Here is a 20,533-nt window from a genome sequence, read left to right as displayed (position 1 = left end):
TGCACCCACACGCTTACACAGGCGGAGAGTTACCGGAGCCAGCATGGAGGCCGAGAAGCCGAAGCCTGGTGGATCTGGTGTGTCCGCCTGCGGTCACGAATCCAGGCTGCGGAGCAGGTCAAGGAGCAGCAGCTGCTTGTGTGCGTGGCTGATTCCTTTCTCTGGAACGGGGCGGCTCCTGTCACATACACTGAGTTTCCTTCTGTGTCCGTCAGCGAGAAGCGTTCCCAGGCCAGTTCCTTGCATGCATTCCAGGTTCTTCTTCTCTTCTAGGGTTACCATACGTCCAGCTTTTCCCAGACATGTCCGGCTTTTTGGGCCTCAAATCCCCATCCAGGAGGAAATCCCAAAAAGCCGGACATGTCCGGGAAAATAGGGAGGGGCCGGGGGTGCGGGGCCGGGGCCAGCGGTGCTCGGCCGGGGGCCAGGGCCGGGGGCCGGCGCCCCCGAGCCGGGCGGGAGATGCCAGGGCCAGAGCCTCTTGGCCTGGGCCAGCCGGCCGGCCGCCGGAGGTGCCGCTCGGCCGGGGGGGCCGGACTGGGCCGCGCCCTCCCGCCCCAGCCCCAGCTTACCTGCTGCCTGCCTGCTTCAGGCTTCCCGCGAATCAAATGTTTGTGGGAAGCAGGGGAGTGAGAGGGGCAGGGGGGCGAAGCGTTCAGGGGAGGGGACGGAGTTGGGGCGGGGCTGGGAAGGGACGGGGCTGGGGGCGGAGTTGGGGCGGGGCTAGGGCCCGTGGAGTGTCCTCTTTTTGGACACTTAAACTATGGTAACCCTATCTTTACAGCACTTCATGATTGCCTTCTCAGGACAGATGATTTCAGACACTCCTGTCTCCTGTCTCTGGGCTCCTTTCTCCTTTCAGTTCCTCTCCGCCCAGTCCCACATACACTCCCTTGTTCACACTCCCTCGTTCACGCTCTCTCTGAGGGATGGGATATATTACAAAGCTTGGAAGTTCATTCAAGTGGTAACTTGAAAAGGTTACAGAGCTTGCAAAGGTTACAAAACTTAAAAGGCTGTGCTAACAATAACTGAAGTTACAAAGTCTGCAAAAAGGTTGCAGAACTTTTGATACAAGTTACAGATCTTACAATTGCATTTGAGCGGAGGCTTTACATAACAAGGTCAGGTAGCTGGAGGCTGGCAGTCTGCGTGGGGGGACTGGAAGAGGGGGAATCCAGGCATCCGGCCTAGGATTCCCAAGATGGACTTGGCTGAAAGTCACTGATGTCTGTAATAGCAAGCTCTGTTCCATGCTGTGTTCCTGTCGACTAATAAACCTTCTGTTTTACCGGCTGGTTGAGAGTCACGTCTGACTGCGGAATTGGGGTGCAGGCCCCTCTGGCTTCCCCAGGAGCCCCGCTTGTATGGACTCGCTGCGGAAAGTGCACGGTGTGGAAAGGGATGCTGACTGCTCCAAGGTCAGACCCAGGAAGGTCAAAGCTGTAAGCTTCTCAGAGAGAGGCTCCCCCCAGAGACCTGACTGGCTTCGTAGGGAGTAGTTCCAGAGCATCGCCCCGTGACTCTCTGACACCAGCAAAAGTGCCATTTTGTCAGTATAACTGTGTCTACGCTGTGGCTTTTACTGGTATAAAAATGTCATTAAAAAAAAATCACATCCCAACCAACATTGCTATAGTGGCAACAGTCTTAAGTGCAGACGCGGCTTTACTCGCTATGGGTCTGAGGGGGATTTGAAGCAATGACTCTTCTACTGCCTTAGGAAGTCACTAAATTTGTTTGCAAAAAGAAGAACAGGAGTACTTGTGGCACCTTAGAGACTAACAAATTTATTAGAGCATAAGCTTTCGTGGACTACAGCCCACTTCTTCGGATGCATATAGAATGGAACATATATTGAGGAGATATATATACACACATACAGAGAGCATAAACAGGTGGGAGTTGTCTTACCAACTCTGAGAGGCCAATTAATTAAGGGAAAAAAACCTTTTGAAGTGATAATCAAGCTAGGCCAGTACAGACAGTTTGATAATAGGTGTGAGAATACTTACAAGGGGAGATAGAGTCAATGTTTGTAATGGCTCAGCCATTCCCAGTCCTTATTCAAACCGGAGTTGATTGTGTCTAGTTTGCATATCAATTCTAGCTCTGCAGTCTCTCTTTGGAGTCTGTTTTTGAAGTTTTTCTGTTGTAATATAGCCACCCGCAGGTCTGTCACTGAATGACCAGACAGGTTAAAGTGTTCTCCCACTGGTTTTTGAGTATTATGATTCCTGATGTCAGATTTGTGTCCATTAATTCTTTTGCGTAGAGACTGTCCGGTTTGGCCAATGTACATGGCAGAGGGGCATTGCTGGCACATGATGGCATATATCACATTGGTAGATGCGCAGGTGAACGAGCCCCTGATGGTATGGCTGATGTGATTAGGTCCTATGATGATGTCACTTGAATAGATATGTGGACAGAGTTGGCATCGGGCTTTGTTACAAGGATAGGTTCCTGGGTCAGTGGTTTTGTTCAGTGATGTGTGGTTGCTGGTGAGTATTTGCTTTAACCTGTCTGGTCATTCAGTGACAGACCTGCGGGTGGCTATATTACAACAGAAAAACTTCAAAAACAGATTCCAAAGAGAGACTGCAGAGCTAGAATTGATATGCAAACTAGACACAATCAACTCCGGTTTGAATAAGGACTGGGAATGGCTGAGCCATTACAAACATTGACTCTATCTCCCCTTGTAAGTACTCTCACACCTATTATCAAACTGTCTGTACTGGCCTAGCTTGATTATCACTTCAAAAGGTTTTTTTCCCTTAATTAATTGGCCTCTCAGAGTTGGTAAGACAACTCCCACCTGTTTATGCTCTCTGTATGTGTGTATATATATCTCCTCAATATATGTTCCATTCTATATGCATCCGAAGAAGTGGGCTGTAGTCCACGAAAGCTTATGCTCTAATAAATTTGTTAGTCTCTAAGGTGCCACAAGTACTCCTGTTCTTCTTTTTGCGGCTACAGACTAACACGGCTGTTACTCTGAAACCTGTAAATTTGTTTGGTCACCTTGGGGTTTAGTGGTAGCCACAAAGCAGTGTGTGTGGATCCCCTCCGAGCTCAAAGTCAAAGCCCCCCTGAGCTGGGCTGGCAGTTTCATAGCCAACAAATGCAAGAGAGCAACATGACCAATATCAGGTTGGACTGCCTTAATTTCATAGAATATCAGGATTGGAAGGGACCTCAGGAGGTATCTAGTCCAACCCCCTGCTCAAAGCAGGACCAATCCCCAGACAGATTTTTGCCCCAGATCCCTAAATGGCCCCCTCAAGGATTGAACTTACAACCCTGGGTTTAGCAGGCCAATGCTCAAACCACTGAGCTATCCCTCCCCCTAGGTGAAATATCTCCTCTCCTCATCCTCCCTTCAAACGAAACAAAGGGCCTGATGATGAAGCATGTGAGCGATGGGGACAAGGCATTCTCAGGTGAGCGGCTCCGGCTATGGAACGAACTTCCAGAGGGGATCAGGCGCCCCCAGCATCTGACCATTTGTAGGAACTACTGCAAAACCTTCCTCTTTGAGAAAGCCTTTCCACCAAAACAACCCCTTCTATTCCCAGCCCCTTGCCGTCCCCCATCACCGTCTGCCAGGCCCCCTCAAAAATCCAACCTTACCTCAAGCAGGGTGCAGAGCAAGAGACTAGTAACTGCACTATTACTATTTTTTTTAATGTGGAAGACTCAGATTCTAGGCGGATGGTGAGCAGGATAAAACCCTAAAATTAGATTGATAGATAGATAGATTTAGATTAGATAGATGGGTGTATGGGGGTAGATTAGATTAGCTGGGTGTATGGGGATAGATAGATTAGATAGATGGGTGTATGGGGGTTGATAGATACATAGACAGATGATAGATAGATTAGATAGGTGTATGGGGATAGATAGATTAGATTAAATAGATGGGTATGGGGGTAGATAGATACATAGATAGATTATAGATAGATTAAATAGGTGTATGGGGATAGATAGATTAGATAGATGGGTATGGGGTAGATAGATTAGATAGATGGGTGTAAGGGGATAGATTTAGATAGATAGGTGTATGGGGATAGATAGATTTATATTAGATAGATGGATGTATGGGGGTTGATAGATAGATAGATGATAGATAGATTAGATAGGTGTATGGGGGTGGATAGATTAGATTAGATAGATGGGTATGGGGGTAGATAGATACATAGATTATAGATAGATTAAATAGGTGTATGGGGATAGATAGATTAGATAGATGGGTATGGGGTAGATAGATTAGATAGATGGGTGTAAGGGGATAGATTTAGATAGATAGGTGTATGGGGATAGATAGATTTATATTAGATAGATGGATGTATGGGGGTTGATAGATACATAGATAGATCATAGATTAGATAGGTGTATGGGGATGGATAGATTAGATTAGATAGATGGATATGGGGGTAGATAGCTAGGTGTATTGGGATAGATAGATTAGATAGATGGGTATGGGGGTAGATAGCTGGGTGTATGGGGATAGATAGATTAGATAGCTGGGTGTATGGGGGTAGATAGATTTAGATTAGATAGATGGATATGGGGGTAGATAGATGGGTGTATGGGATAGATAGATTTAGATTAGATAGATGGGTGTATGGGGGTAGATAGATTAGATTAGATATTTTAAAATGCTCAGCGCCCACCCAGTCAGAGGCCAGTTTTTCACAAGATACCTGGCTCAGATCTGTAAAGTTATTTAAGCATCGACGCATCGACCTCCCACTGATTTCAGCAAATTCCTCAGGGCATAGGGTGCTCGGCACTTTTGAAAAGCCGCCCATTGTGGAGAGCAGAGCCACAGTGCAGACATTTCAATTAGTTCACATCCTTGTTCCACTGTCCCACTTTTTTCCCTTCCTGACTCTGACTCCTGTCATTTAGCCCAGGAAGATGTTTTATTACCCAGACCCATGGGGTGGCGGGGACAGATTGCTGATAACAATGGAGGTCTCCATGCCTTCTCCCCCCCAGGGAGGCAATGAGCAAGCTGCTATTGTTTGCAGAATCTTCAGAACTCTTATCTGGAGACAATTGAATCAGTTCATTTGGTTCATTCTTTGCTTTGCTCCCTGTGTTTGGATTTTCTTCACAGATAATCTCTTTCCTAATTAAGTCAAGGACCCTGTGTGCACTAGGAAAATTCCCTCTTCCTGGGTCTCTCTATCCCTTCTGATCCATCCTGGGGGCAATCAATGGAGCTGCTTGGATAGACAGGGCCAAGCTGTCTCATTCATGGAGAGATCCTCCAGGGATCGAGTTTGCTTGCGTGGACTAGAGGCCAAACTGTTTTCAACCCCTGTGGAGAATGAAGCCAGAGGCTGAACCTGTTGATGCCCCTTTGACTTAAACGGATCCAGGATGGCATGTGGTGTATTGAGAACTGTGCTGAAATGACAAGCTATCCCTTAAATTCAAAGGGCCTTTCTGCTCCTGCTTGCAGGTTAGGGGGCTCTGAGGGTAGCCTGGGATCTGCATCAAAAGCAGTGTGGAGCAAAGTGGGGTGAGTTGTGCCTCGCTGCCTTAGGGGACTGCTTGCTGTGTCGCTCTGTATTTGGCTGTGGTGTGTGAGATTTCTGGAGTCTTTGCAATAAGTGTTACACTGCAACCTTCCAGGAAGAGCATTTATGGTTTGATCTCCCAAGCAAGCGCCTAAAAACAGCAGCACAGGTGTGTCTGGAATACAGATCCAGGTGCTCGGATGGGAATGTGCTTGGGACGGCTGGCCTGTGTCAGACACGTTGTCTGACTAGATGATTCCAATGGTCCCTTCTGGCCTTGGAATCTAGGAATCTATGAATCTTAATCACCATCCCATGTAGACTAGCTCTGAGCAGCTCCCTGTCTACACTTCAGTTCCCCCCATTGCGGCTAGCAATGGAGTTGCACTGGTGATAGCAACGGGGGAAATGTTAAGGGGGCAGGGGGAAAACCTATTGAAGACACAGCCGGGAGCCAGTACAGACTGAAACAATAGAAATGAGTAATGCAAACCTCACTACCAATCCCAACTGACCATTAACATTCCACTGCTGGTCTTCCTGCCGGATAATGATCTCTCAAACTGGGCTCCATGGGGCACTTGCTGGGGGTCTGTGGAGAGCTGGCTAGCCACATGGTCATGGTTCTTCCATTATTGAATACCAGGAAACCAAACTCTTTCCTAACATTACTTTCCCCTGTAAGTAATTGCTGTAGTTGCCACATGGACTGTCAGTGCTTGTGAATGGGAGTGAAGATGGTCTCTATTCAAATGCAGATCAAGGAGTGTTCTTTCAGTTCATTTGGATAATTGAGACACTGTGGAACTGACTAGCCCAAGAGGTAAAGAAAGACCCTAATAAGAACATGTTTATCTACAGTGTCCAAGGTCACATTAGGGAATTGGTTCTGCTTTGAGCAGGGGGTTGGACTAGATGACCTCCTGAGGTCTCTTCCAACCCTGAGATTCTATGATTAGGCTGGACAAAACATTGCAGAGGGGACATAAACCCTCATGTTTCACGGCATAAACCAACCACTACCTGGCTGTGGTCAGAAAGAAACTTCTCCTGTGGGTATAACTGTCCACGGTGGAGTTTCTTGCACCTCCCTTTGAAGCAGGGGGTGCTGGACACTGTCAGAGACAGGACACTGGCTTAGATGGACCCCAGGTCTGATCTGGTCTGGCAACTGCTACATTCCTAGAATTGCATCTCCCCCACCTCCCCTGGGAGCTTGACAGTAATCTGATACAGAGGTGTTTTCTGTTTATTGGCTGGGGGTGGGGGTAGATGATAGGGACTGAGGCTGGGAAAGGGAATGAGGGAGTGTCTCTCTCCCCATAGCAGAACTTTGCTCCCAGAGGGGACTCCAGGAGGGGTGGGGTGGGAGGAGGTAAATGGGATGAGGGTGGAGACCTCTGGTTAAATTCTCTCTCCTTTGTCTCTCTCCCCTGTCATTCAAGGCCATAATCTGGGTTTGTAACCTCCTCCAGGCCAATTCACCCAAGGCTTCCTCTGGGGAATCTGCATCTTAATTCAAAGGCTGCTCCAGTCCCCCCAAGCCCCAGTCCTTCTGCCCCTCCTGGGAATGGAGCTGGTGCCACCCCCTCCAGTCTCTCACTTGAATGGCAACTGGCACTACCAGTTCCGGATCATCCTACTGGGGGACTCCACTGTGGGCAAGTCCTCCCTGCTGAGGCGCTACGCGGAGGGGTCCTTCATCCCGGCTCCCTGCCCCACTGTGGGCGTGGAATTCTACAGCAAGATGATGGAGCTGCCTCCCGGCATCAAGGTGAAGCTGCAGCTTTGGGACACGGCCGGCCAGGAGAGATTCAGGTGAGGAGGGACCAGAGACCCAGCTCACCCCATTTCACACCATGCACCCAGCGCACTGCAGCTACATTACCCTGCGGGCTCAGACACTCCCACCCAGAATCACATTCCCCCCCTCCAGTCAGTCAGTCAGTCAGTCACACACACACACACACCCACCCCCTGGCATTGGCACAGCCCTGAGATAAGAACCTTAGAAATCCCTGAGACGGCCCCTACCCATATACCACAGAGATCCAGTCCGCAGAGACCAGATCCCTTCAGAGAGTGAGAGTCACACAGAGAACCCTCCATCTCCCCTGCCTGCCCACCCCGCAGACTGGACACAGGTACCCATAACTGGGGACCCAGCTCACCAGCCCCAGACCGGTTTCCTTCACCCCAACACATAGATCATCCCTGATCTGGTGCTTTCTCTTTCCTGCACCCCATAGCCCGAGCAAAGATTTTGTTTTGTTTTTGTTTCCAGTTTTCTTTTCTTTATAGCTTTGTCAATGTCATGCTGTAGCATGATCATGCACATGATGAAGTCACCCAGTCACGCTTGTGTGTTTGCACTGAGAGGCCCGGGGGGGGGGGGGGGGGGGTTGCATTGCAATAGGAGAACTTGGGTGGGTTTTTTTATACCTAGGGTCAATTTCAACTATTTATTTGGCTGCCAGTAACGCCCCCACTCATTTTTTTTACTGGGAACCTGGCTTTCTAATGGAGAAAGAGCAGTGGGAAGGAGAGTGGATGAAGTTTACAGCACAGAGGAATCTTGGAGTCTAGAAGGCAGGGTTTGCTATTGTTGCGAGCTGTGTATGGGGGAGTGGATGGTTTTGTTCAGTGATTCCTGCAGGCTGGAGAAACAATTCCTCTGTGTGTGAAAGAGGATCCAATCAGCTGAGCAGCTTGTTTGTTGGGGGGTTTGAGATCAGAGCGGCTGAAGACGGCATAACTAGTTCTGGGCCTGGCCTGGCCGATCTACGCAGGTGAACGGCTCTTCCCGCTGAAAACAGCCCCACTGAAATCAGCTCTCCTTTGGGCAGCCACAGCTGGAGTTTATATCAGTTATAACGGTGCCATGCGCTGCGGTTTCTGGTCATGGGGGGACGTTGGCTCTAAGGCGTGAATGAGCAACTAGCTCTGAACTCCAGGCATGTTCTCCACACCCTTTGGCACACACGCTCCATGGAGCATACCAATGCAGCACAAAACAACTGGTGGAGGCCCTAGGATAGGGGCCTATTTCGGTGCCTAACTCCCCTGGGCCAGAGGCCTTGAAAACCCTCACTATTCAAGCACTCCCATAACACAGTGAGGGGTGTGGTTTTAAAATCTAGAGCATGCCTCCCTAGCCCCGCCTCTAAGGTCTACATGAGCTGCGCTTGACTTGGGTCCAAGCGTGGGGCGCAAAGGTGGTTTTATGCCAGCTCTGCATCTCCCTGATCGAGGAGCCAGTCAGGGGGTGATTCGGCTCTTGGCACAATTTAGAGATGTTTCAGAGCTGCTCTAAATTACACCAGCCAGGGACCCCAGGCACTGCAACCACGGCCTCCTTTTCCTGGCCATGCTGAGGACTGGGTAGGGCAGCGATACAGAGCTACTACATCAGTCTTGCATAACCCAGGGATTCCTCTTGTGCAAGGAGACTCCTCACCCACATAGCCAGTGATGTTGGCTTCTTGGCCGCTTTGCTGTATCATAGGAGAGAAGCCAAGCCATAAGGCCAGTCTTTGATAGCTCTGCTCCCAGAAAAAAAAAATCTTAACATAGGTCCTTAAAGATGGATGAAATAGTGGGGATCTGCCCTTATTTGTCTTTGTATGATGTCTGAAGAAAGCATGAAACATTTCTTTCCTGCTTGAGTTTTACATTAGAAGTGTCAGGACCCTCCTGTCTGGTCTTCCCTGGTTCTACTGAAGGGCTCCATGGAGCACCAGAAAGGTGGACTGGGAGGTTTCTCAGCCCTTAACTCAAGGGGTGAGGGCATTTAATCTTTAACAAAAAGTGTTTTTCTCTTCAGTGTGTGCAATGCATTTGAGTCAAATAGATGTTAACAATAAAAAGAGTTTCACGAAGTTTGACTAAAAATCACTTCCCTGATTAATTCATCTGGTTTTATTTCTTTGCCATCACTGGGGCCCAGATCCTTAAAGGTATTTAGGTGTCTAACTCCTACTGAAATAAATGGGAATTAGGTACCCAAATACCTCTGAGATGCGGACCTGGGGCCACAGTTTGGTCTCTAGTTGTCCATAGAGTCTTCCAGAAAAATAAAATGAGGCAAGACCTGAATTCTAATGTAAAAGATAAACGGGGTGGGGATGGGGAACCTCTCCCAAACCTAATGTTTATATCAATCAATCAGCAAAGAAGGGCAGGGCCCCAGCTGTGTGGGGGATTCAAGGTGACATGGCCCAAAGTGAGTAAAAGCCAGTGGGGCCTTAGAAGACCAGCCCTAGTTCCTGGATGGCATTTGCAGGTGAGAAGCAAAGTTAAAAGCTCACTGAATTGCTACGTTTGTGTTCCCAGATGCATCACCAGGTCTTTCTATCGGAATGCCGTGGGAGTGCTGCTGGTGTTCGACATGACCAACCGTAAGTCCTTCGAGCACATCATTGAGTGGTACCATGAAGTGGCCAGCATCCAGATTATGGAGAAGGTCATCTTCCTCCTCATTGGCCACAAAAGTGACTTGAAGTCAGACTGCAAAGTCTCCACCGAAGAGGCAGAGGGGCTGGCAGCCTCCCTGGGCATCGGCTTCATTGAAACGTCTGCCAAAAGCAACACCAATGTGGATTTGGCCTTTGAGATCTTGACCAACACCATCTATGAGGCTCTGAAGAACAAGGAGATCGATCTGCAGGAAGGCTGGGATGGGGTGAAGGTGATTCACAAGAGAACCTGCAACCCCCAGAAGAAGAGGCGAAAACCGCAAGAAAAATGCCAGTGCTAACCCAGAAGTTAGGGACTAGGACCTTGCATAGGGGATGGAATTGGTGGAAGTGGGGCTGGATGAGCTGATTCAGAAATAAATTAGGGATGAGCCTGAGATGCGAAGTTGGAGGTTCAGGGGGAGGGGGAGTTCAGTTTGTCTCTAGGGAAAATAAAAACCTCCAGGACTTGCTTTCACCCATTGTAGATGAATTCCATGGGAATAGTAAGAAGTGCACTACTGCCCCCTTTAGGTGGAGAACAGGGAATCCAGGACCAGTGATGCAACACTGACTAGCTGCTAGAGGCTTTCCTTTGGTTCTGAGCAGGGGAAATCCCTTTTATTACACTGCAGCACTGGCTCTCAGACTTTGTAATGTTTTTTTTTTTAAACTGAATCTTAGGACTAAGAAAATCTTTAGGAATCTAGGAGTGCAGCTCTTAAAACATACATGTGCACGTATCAAATACCCTGAACAATTGAGCCAGTCAATGGGGCCTTGAGCCTTAGTAGGGTCCCCGGAGTGGTACTGCATTACTAGGGATCAAATCCCCAAATCCCTGCTTTATTGAAGCATCCCAGAGAATTCAGCGTTACAAAGAAACCGCCATGGCCTGGTTTTGGGTGCCTAAGGACCACGGTGAGTAGAAGAATTCTCAGGACATGAGGAAGCCGATGAGATGTTTCCTGAGGGTGGAATTCAGTTGCAGTGCTCAGTGCGGAGGGGTGAGATTCACCCCTTTGCAAAGGGCCAGTCTCATGCTTGGGCACCCATTTAATGAATTCGTTAATTGTAGAATAAATTGCTCAGTTTCTAGTGTAATGCTATGCTATTCGGTCTAGACGGAGGAGGCCTTAAAAGGACATTATTAGTATTCCCCCAAGATCAGGGCCCCATTGTACCATGTGCTATACCAACATATAGCAAAAGACAGTCCCTGCCCAAAGGGGCTTGCAATTTAAATAGTTAAAGGGGCAAGAAGGGAAACTGAGGCACAGAGCAGGGCCATAGATTCGAGTGACGCTCGAGCTGATTTTATTAATTCAAATACAAGTATTACGCTGCCATGGATTTCAATGGCATAGCCTGGATCTAAACAAGAGTGACATTACGGTACCATCTTGCATCTAGCTAGAAAAATCCCAGTTCTGTTCCTCCCTAGTCAGGCATACTGCATCTGTCGCAAATCAAGCAGGTATTAAACTTCCTAGGTGAAATCCTGGCCCATGGGAAAACTCCGGCTGACTATGTAGCACCAGGATTAAACCCCAGTGTATTTACAGGTGTATGTTATTAGTTTGTGGGTGTGAAGCTGTGCTACATACGGACTAGTGCAACCCTGCTACTCACATGTCTCCAGCGTGTATGGATTCTTCATTACAAATAAATCATTTCCTTTGTATGATTTGGTGCTTCCTTCAAGATTGGGGGTTAGGAAGGGAGAAAACTGTGCCAGATTATACAGCAAAAGGTCTTCTGCTGATGCTCTGCACTTCTGTGGCTCCATTTTACCCGAGGATCTTAAAACCGTCAACAGTTTTTAACTAATGAGGCCTCACCCCTCTCCTGTGAAGGGTGGAAATATTACGTTCATTTTATAGATGGGCAAACTGAGGCACAATAAAGTCCAGTGACTTGCTCAGAAGAGTGGCAAAGCCAGGAGCCCTGATGTCTAGGCCACCTTCCCTATTCACTAGGCTGCACTTTATCCCCCTTAAAATAGTTTTAAACTTTCCGTTTAAATTAACAGTTCTTTCCTGGGATAAAATAATCCAGTGGCTTTCAGCTTTTCTAGACTACTGTACCCCTTTCAGGAGTCTGATTGGTCTGGCGTACCCCCAAGTTTCACCTCACTTGAAAACCACTTGCTTACAAAAACAAACACAAAAATACAAAAACGTGTCACAGCCTCACTATTACTGAACAATTGCTGACTTCCTCATGTTACCATTATAATTATAGAATAAATCAATTGGAATATAAACATTGTACTTACATTGCAGTGTATAGTATATAGAGCAGTATAAACAAGTCGTTCTATGAAATTTTAGTTTGTACTGACTTCGCTGGGGCTTTTTAATGTAGCCTGTTGTAAAACTAGGCAACTATTTCCATGAGTTGATGGACCCCCTGGAAGAGCGCCGTGTACGCCCAGGCATCCCTGGTTGAGAACCACTGAGCTACTCTGTCAGCTCTGTTTTTCTATTGTACCCAGTCTAGCTATCACATTTCTTATAAAGCCACCCAGGGCCGACTCCAGGGTTTTGGCCACCCCAAGCAGCCAAACAAAACAAAAAAAGCCGCGATTGCGATCTGCGGCGGCAAGTCCTTCGCTCCGAGCAGGAGGGAGGGACCGTCCGCCGAATTGCCGCCGAACAGCTGGACGTGCCGCCCCTCTCCGAAGTGGCCGCCCCAAGTACCTGCTTGGTAAGCTGGTGCCGGCCCTGAAGCCACCACTGCAGTATCTGGGCCCATTGGTGTTTCAGTTCTGCAGTAATCACATGATTTTGCCTGGTTAATGTGTCACTGGAGATAGGGAGGTAATTGTGGGGGGACTGTCAGACACTGTTCATTCAGGGGAGTCCTAGGGTCTGGGTTATACAGATGATCAGACTAGTGTCATAGGGGAGTTTAACCAACAGATCATCTTTGATTCAGTTTGTAGAACATCCTGCTGTTTGGTGGGTTGGCAGCCACAGGAATTGAACCTATGAACACTGCATCTTAACCCATGAGCTGCTACTGCCGGAGCTAAAAGGCTCTGCTCTGTTAAACTTATAGGAGGGGCATCAACCTGCACATGTGTGGGCCAGACACCACTGGCAGGAGAGGGAATAGCGCCACCACATGGCGTAGGTGTGGGTTACGTCTGCTTGACACCAGTGAGGAAGAGTCGGTCACTGCAGCCTGGACTGATGTTTTCAAATCTTTGGGGTGAACCCGGGCTCAGATTCGAGTGAAACTGGAGCTGATTTTATTAATTCAAATACAAGTATTATGCAGGCCAATCAGCCACCAGGCATGTCTGGCATCAATTCACACCCAGCTGCAATATCAACGCTTGGTCTTTGGAGTCAGAGTGCACAAGGCATGAATGAACGCGACTCAATACGTGCCCTGTCATGTCTTATTGCTTAAACATTCTCCCAAGGGAAACCAGTGGCTCTGACAACAGATCTCTGCTTATCCCAGGGGCTCAGCTCATGCCCAGCTTGGCTGCAGCTGGGCAGGGAAGGAAATGCCTTTAAAAGTGAATCCTATTAAGTGAATGGGAAAGTCTTTTAAATATTCTCTATAATAGCATACTAAATTGCAGTCCATCTCTAGGGCCTTCCAGTCAAAGAGCTCAAACCCTTTATAGACAAACCCTTAGTCCAAATGTAATCTGGAATAAAGTAAGGTGTGGATTTAAAACAGATTAAGAGTGTCCACACACAGTATTAATCAGGAATAGTTATTCTGGAATAAGTGTGTCTACACACAGGGACATGTGTAGGTTTTGGGGGGCCCAGGGCAATATCTGACACGGAGGTCTCCCACCCTTCCCCAGGGGGCCAGGGTGGTGGTGATTAGCCAGCGAATCCGCCCTGCACTCACCCCACAGAGACAGCGCCTGTCCCATGGGGCCAGGCCCAGCTCCCCATTGTGGGTGTTGTGACCTGACACACAGGACCACAGCACTGCCCAGGTTTGGCCCAGCCACCACTCCGTCATGAAGGAGGTGGGGGCATGGCTGGGCCAAATTTGAGAGAGTGGTGTAGGACCAGGGGCACAGAGGCACAGCGTTACTTAGCCCCCCCGTGGCTGGGCCAAGTCGAAGTGGCACTGACATCCCATTGCACCAGGTCACAATGCTGCCCACTCATACTCCATGGGTTGGGAGGCCCTCTCAGATGGGAGATCTGGGACAAACTGCCCCTTTTGCACCCCTCTCTGGACAGCCATGTCCACACATAGCATTAATCAGGAACGGATATGCTGGAATAGCTCCCCGGGACAGTAGACAAGCTCTGAGCCTCCCACAGGTCAGTACTATCATCTGTATTTCACAGGAGGGAAAACCAAGGTGCAGTGACATGCCCCGAGACAGATAGTGGCAGGGCCTGGAGTAGAACCCAAAGTCACCAGACGCCCAGACCTCACTAGTTACAAGGCCCCTACACATAATCTAATCTTCTAATCTAACCTAATGCCAAGGAGATGCTTCCTCATCACAGCGTTTTGCATCTGTTTTGCTCGTTCCTTCCCTCTGACACACAGGACCCAGTGTTACTGAGCGGAGAGACAGTCCTGACGGCCAAATGTAGGAGCAATACATTCTCTCTGCCTTCCCCTGCTATAAACACCACGCACTCAGCGGGAGGGGTGGCAGCTGCCTGCCTGGACATGAGCTAGAGCGGCTCTCAGCTGGAACCATCTCGCTCCACTTCCAGCAAGTCCCAACCGGCAGTGCCGTGTGAGTTCCCTCTCCAGCCCGCAGACGCTCGGCTCCAGGTGGCTCACGGGCTGCCTTGTCCCGCTGGGATCCTCCGGATGGATTCGCTCTGGCACTACCAGTTCCGCATTATCATGCTGGGGGACTCGACGGTGGGGAAGTCGTCCCTGCTGAAGCGATACACCGAGGGCGCCTTCCTCGACTCCATCAACCAGACGGTGGGGGTGGATTTCTACGTCCAGTTTGTGGAGCTGGAGCCCGGGCTCCGGATCAAGCTGCAGTTCTGGGACACGGCTGGACAGGAGCGATTCAGGTGGGTTTGATAGGGGAGGTTTAGACGTACATGCAAGCGTGAGGACAGGACAGCCGGAGCCAAGGAAGGGAGCCGGAAAGTTGCAATGGGGATTAATACAGGTGCAGGAAACTCCAGGCTGGAGCGCAGGCTGTTGTTTTCTTGCTTCAACAATGCTGAGGACAGGGGCTTGGTTAATAGGCCCGGAGACCAAAGGCCTTGGAAGAGGAAAAGCGTGGGCCATGGCTCGGTTAACTTCTCCCATGCTGCCCCTTGCTGTTGTGTCTCTAGCCCAGTGGTCCCCAAATTGAGGGGGTGCAGCGGAACATTCAGGGGGGTGCAGCAGGGCCCAGGCCAGCCCCTCATGGGGGTGGGGAGGGAGCACCACCCAGCCCCCGCTCTGCCCCCAGCTCTGCTCAGGCCCTGCCCCCAGCCTCGGCCCCTGACCGCAACTCCATTCCTGGCCCCAGCCCCAGCCATGCTCCCAGCTGTGGCCCCAGACTCGGCCTCCTTATCCCTGTCCGTGTCTCCCCCTGACCCCACCCAGGGAGCTGCAGCCCAGGCTCTTGGAGGGGGGAGGGCGGTAAGAGGGGGGGCGGCACACCAACAGGGGTAAGAGGGGGCACAACCCTGAAAAGTTTGGGGACCACTACTCTAGTAAAACTTGGAGGGATCCTAGATAGTCCCTCAGACTCTCCATGACCTCTCTGCTGAGGCAGGCAGCAAAGGAGACAGCTAGTGCCATGCAGGAGAGCGGTTTAGTCCATTGGGCATCCTAACCCCTGGGAAGGGGACAGAAAGCTCCACCCCCACACTCATTTCCCCTGGGCTGGATCCAGCTCCGTGTGTGAAGTGCCTGCAGCCATGCTCAGGTACTGCTGCGTGGGGCTCTCTAGAGCATATTGGGGGAGTTTAAAGGCCTCACTTTAGGGACTCCCTTCCTCCCCCATTCTTGGTGCCCTGCTAGGGTATGGCAGGGGAGACTGTGGGCTCCATTGCCCAGAATAGAGGTGCAGAGTGGGAGGGAAGCGGGGATCCAGCCCTTACTTATTATCAGAGGAATAGTACTGAGAAGCACTGCTATACAATGGGGCTTCGCGCCCAGGCTGGGGCACGGTCAGGGGGAGCGTAGAGGAGCAGACTCACCCCTGCAGCACCTCCTGCTGGTCTCTTCTGGGAATTAGCTCTTCCAGCATCCTGGAGCACCCCCTGCAGGGGGATGATCCACCTGTCCTCTGCCCCCCCCCATGTCCCTCCGGGACCCCAGTGCCCTTGTATCTGGGGTGCTGTCCCCTGGCAGTACCCCCCTCAGTACTAGGGTCTCCCCTCTCTGGGGAACCCACACCCACTATCCCTACCTCGCCTCAGAATAAGGCCACTGCCAGTCGCCAACTAGCCCCCGTGCCCTGGGGCAGACTGCAGTATAGGCCGCTCATCACAGGTAAGGTTGGGTTTGGACCTGCTGCCTTGGCCTACCCCTGGGCTGCCCTCTGCAACCCCCAGTATCCCATGGCCTTCCGCTAGGCCGCAGCCTGGGGCTTTCCAGGCTGGAGCTCCCCAGCCCTGCTCCACTCAGGTACCCTGTGTCTAGCACCCTACAGCCAGGCCCTTCCCTCTCTGAAGGCAGAGAGAAACTGTTTGGCAGCTGGCTCACAGCCTTTTTATATAGGGCCATCTGAGGCCTGATTGGGGTGTGGCCCAGAGGCAGCTGCTTCCCAATCCGCCCAGTTTAGCAGCTCCCAGCCACAGCCTTCCCCCAGGGCTGTTTTAAGCCCTTCAGGGCAGGAGCGGGGTAACCACCCCGCTACAGGGAGTCACACACTGGGTGCGAAGAACTTTCCAGCTAACAACACTGGGGGCACCTGCTCAGCCCCCCATGCCCAAGGGCAGGACCTGTGGGTTCCATGCTGGGGCGGGGTCTGAATGTTAATATTTGAGCCCTTCCCTCCCCCACCATTGGCTTCAATGGGAGCAGGATGCACCCCAGGTTCTGAGGAAGGAAGGCAAGGGGTTAGCAACCACCTCTGGGGCTGAGACTGCCGGGCCAGGTGGGATACAGGTACCAAGGCTTGAGACCAACTATTCGGGCCAGACCCAAGGCCCTTTAGTCCAGCACCCCAGGCTATTAGGTACAGAGTTTTCTGCTTAAGCTAAGAGGCTAATTATTAACCAGCCACGCGCCCCATTGAAAGGAACTGGCTGGGCACACCTGAAGCACCAGGGCCAGCCCCGAGACGGGGGAGAAAAGGGGCTTCTGAAGTCTCATTTATGCTGGAGGTTTGACCAGTTAGTGACACGGGCAGCAGGTTTCCAGGAATTTCCCAAGGGTGGGACCATTAGCACAGATGGGGCTCAGCTGGTTAATACCTCTGTATTCGGAGCAGGCAGACACAACACAAGGGTAAAAATGCCTGCGCTGTTGCCACGGCAGGTGGGGCCGCACAGGTGGCTGGGCAACAGCAGGAGAGTTTCCCAAAGACCTGTTCTAGGCTGAACCCAGACTGGTGGTAAACATGCTTTGTTCACACCCCACATGGTTAATTCTCTGCCACCAGCAGTGTAAGCTAGCACAGTGACTGTAGGAGACTGGCTTGAAGTAGCCAGCTCTCAGGCTGACAGGGCATCCCAACATCCATTGCTCTACCTGCTACTGGGCGCGGGGGGGTCCTCAGGGCATTCTGCTTGCTGCCAAAGTCCAATGAGATAGCTGCCTGGATTTTCCTAACATGCACTGATATGGGAGCATCAACTGATAGGAACATAAACCAAGCTAAACTGGGGGAAAGAACAGATGCATTGTGGACTCAAGTCAAGCCACTGGCTCAGCTAAGAGTCACACCTGTGACACAAATCTGGTTGAACATGTACCACAGACAGATGTTATATCTAGGCATTAGGGGTAGTTACAAAAATTTCATCAAAACCATTTTGACACACACACACACACACACACACAAAAGTTTTCCAGGGAATGCAGGGTTTTGTTTTGGAGTTGCTGTTTTTTTGTTTTGACACGAGAAGTAGCTTTCCTCAGATCATTTAGTTAAAAAAATGATTGTCCCAAACCTAAAGAATTTTCATTCAAAATGGCACCCAGCGATCTCCCAGGACTTGTAGATCAGGGGCTTTATGCTGCCATTCTCCTCTCTGGGTGGGCTCTCTACACAGACTACCTCTCCCATGATGCACCATGACCAAGGATTCTTATGGTACGCATCACTTCTCACTACCATAGGGAAAAGTGGTGCATCAGGGGAGATGTAGTCTAGTCAGAATAAGGCACCTGAACTACAATTCCCATGAGGCAGTACAGTGCCATTCTTAATTGAAGTTTTGGTTTTCGATATTCCACCAAAAAGCTGCAATTTTCTGCAGAAAAACATTTTCCAAGCAGTTCCACAAGGTAGTCTGCGCTGCCTCTGTGCCATAAAGATCTTAGGAAAGCAATAAGAGAATGCAGAGTCTCATGTCGTTCCCTCCTTGTGTCCTAGGTCAGTGACTCGCTCTTACTACCGCAACTCCGCTGGGGCAGTGCTGATGTTTGACCTGACCAACCAAGCATCCTTTGAGAGCATCAAGGAGTGGCATCGGGAGGTGACAGACACAGTGAAACCTTTTCACATGGTCTTTGTGCTGGTTGGGCACAAGAGTGACCTGGTGCCGCAGCGCCAGGTTGAGCGAAAGGAGGCCGAGAAGCTGGCTTCTTCACTGGGGGCAAAGTACATAGAGACATCCGCTAAAAGCAACAGCAACGTGGATGATGCCTTCCAGCTGCTGACCGTGGAGATCTATGAAGCTGTGAAGGCTGGGATGCTGAGCCCAAACAAGGATTGGGATGGGGTGAAAAGCAGACTGCCACCCACAGAGGAGCCCAAAGTACAGAACCTGGAAAAACAAGAGAAGCAGAAGAAGTGCTCGTGCTAGCCAGACATTGTAGACTAAGAAGCCAGAGTGAGCTATCATCACCCACCTTCCCGTATAAGACTTGGCTGCCGGGCAACTCTATATGCAAGGACAGTCACAGTAGCCTCTTCTAACAGGCTAGTAGTTCCCGTTAACCTCTCCCAGCGAAGGCAACAAACAGACTTGGAACAGGTAATGTTTCCATCCACTCATGTTCAAAGGCTGCAGGATTACACAGCCCCCTTTGTGCTTGGAGGAGATTCCAAATAGGAATCCAATGGCCTCGGCACTGGAAAAGACTGGAATTTACACTTGAATGCAAAGTTAAATACATTTTATTCATATTTCTGGTTGCCTTTAGCATTAACGATTAGAACAATAAACATGCCAATGAAAATGGCAAGTGTCCCCCAAGTGACAAACCGCGACTCAGGAGGTGTCTGCAGATTCGGAGGATTTAGAATCTCCACGGATGCTGCATTTTCTACAGACTAAACATTCTTCCAGCCATCCTGGTTGTGAAGCACTTCCCAGCACTGATGTTCAGCTCGGAGTCTACAGAGCCACCCAGCAACAGCATATGAAGCACCCCCACCTTCTCCCATTCTCATCAATGCGGCTCCTCATGTTAAACCCCTCAAGTTAACAGTAAGTGGTGTTTTGCTGCAGGTTGTCCTGCCACCACGTCCCTCTCATGTCACTGGACTTCCCCTTCACTTGAAAGGACACGGCCTAGGAACAAGGCCGCAAGTTTCTAATATGAAAACAGTCACTATTTGGGCAAAGCAGCTTCTGTCTCAGGCCTAACACTTAGGGTACATCTACACTACAGCGGGGAGTCGATTTAAGATACGCAAATTCAGCTACGTGAATAGCGTAGCTGAATTCGACGTATTACAGCCGACTTACCCCGTTGTGAGGACGGCGGCAAAATCGACTTCTGCCGCTTTTTGTCGGTGGCGCTTACTACCACCTCCGCTGGTGGAGTTAGAGCGCCGATTCGGGGATCGATTGTCGCGTCCCGACGGGACGCGATAAATCGATCCCCGAGAGGTCGATTTCTACCCGCCGATTCAGGCGGGTAGTATAGACCAGGCCTTAGATTTAGCAATCTGGTTCTAGACCAACAGGACTGGCTATTTCCGCAGGCTGTGTTCTTGTGACAACGCCGGATACTGAAATGCCTTCAAGACAGAACAGAGTAACTTTCACCTCCAGGTTACTGGTTAGAATCTAGACCATGCTGATCGCTATTTTTTTTTTTTTAAACTAAGATCTGTTGGCTTTTTAGGTGACCGCTCTAAGAAATGAATTGGGCAGGTCTCCAACCAGTTTCCAGACCAGACTGTGGTACCCAAACTTGATGTTCCATCCATTCACTTCACAACAATTTTTTAAGAAAGTGGCACGGGAACCAATGAAGTTTGGGATCCACTGTTTTAAACCACATCATAAAGAACCATCTCTACAACTGGCCCCTACAATGGCAGTCTCAGCGGAAAGACCGAGTATTAGCTGGGCACAGAGAACGGATGACATTCACACTTACGAGTTTGAATCCCCATTTTGGAAGGACCATGTCAGGTATCAGAATGGCAATTTCGGACACTTTGGACTCTGCCTATGCTGT

General features: G+C 50.0%; 2 protein-coding genes across 2 annotated transcripts; both read left to right on the top strand.

Moving 5' to 3' along the window:
* Window positions 1-6,933: 6,933 nt before the first annotated feature.
* RAB42 (RAB42, member RAS oncogene family) lies at window positions 6,934-11,730 on the top strand. Its single transcript, XM_034754083.1, has 2 exons — window positions 6,934-7,355; window positions 9,870-11,730. Exons 1-2 carry the CDS (start codon window positions 7,108-7,110, stop codon window positions 10,291-10,293), a joined length of 672 nt encoding a protein of 223 aa, XP_034609974.1. The 5' UTR covers window positions 6,934-7,107; the 3' UTR covers window positions 10,294-11,730.
* Window positions 11,731-14,573: 2,843 nt separating this feature from the next.
* On the top strand, window positions 14,574-19,334 carry LOC117868276 (ras-related protein Rab-39B-like). Its single transcript, XM_034754105.1, has 2 exons — window positions 14,574-15,021; window positions 18,492-19,334. The coding sequence occupies exons 1-2, from the start codon at window positions 14,807-14,809 to the stop codon at window positions 18,922-18,924; spliced, it is 648 nt and encodes a 215-aa protein (XP_034609996.1). The 5' UTR covers window positions 14,574-14,806; the 3' UTR covers window positions 18,925-19,334.
* Window positions 19,335-20,533: the final 1,199 nt, after the last annotated feature.

This window comes from Trachemys scripta, chromosome 20 (genome assembly GCF_013100865.1).
Source record: "Trachemys scripta elegans isolate TJP31775 chromosome 20, CAS_Tse_1.0, whole genome shotgun sequence".
NCBI classification, from domain to species: Eukaryota; Metazoa; Chordata; order Testudines; family Emydidae; genus Trachemys; species Trachemys scripta.
This window is presented reverse-complemented; position numbering and strand designations above follow the sequence as displayed.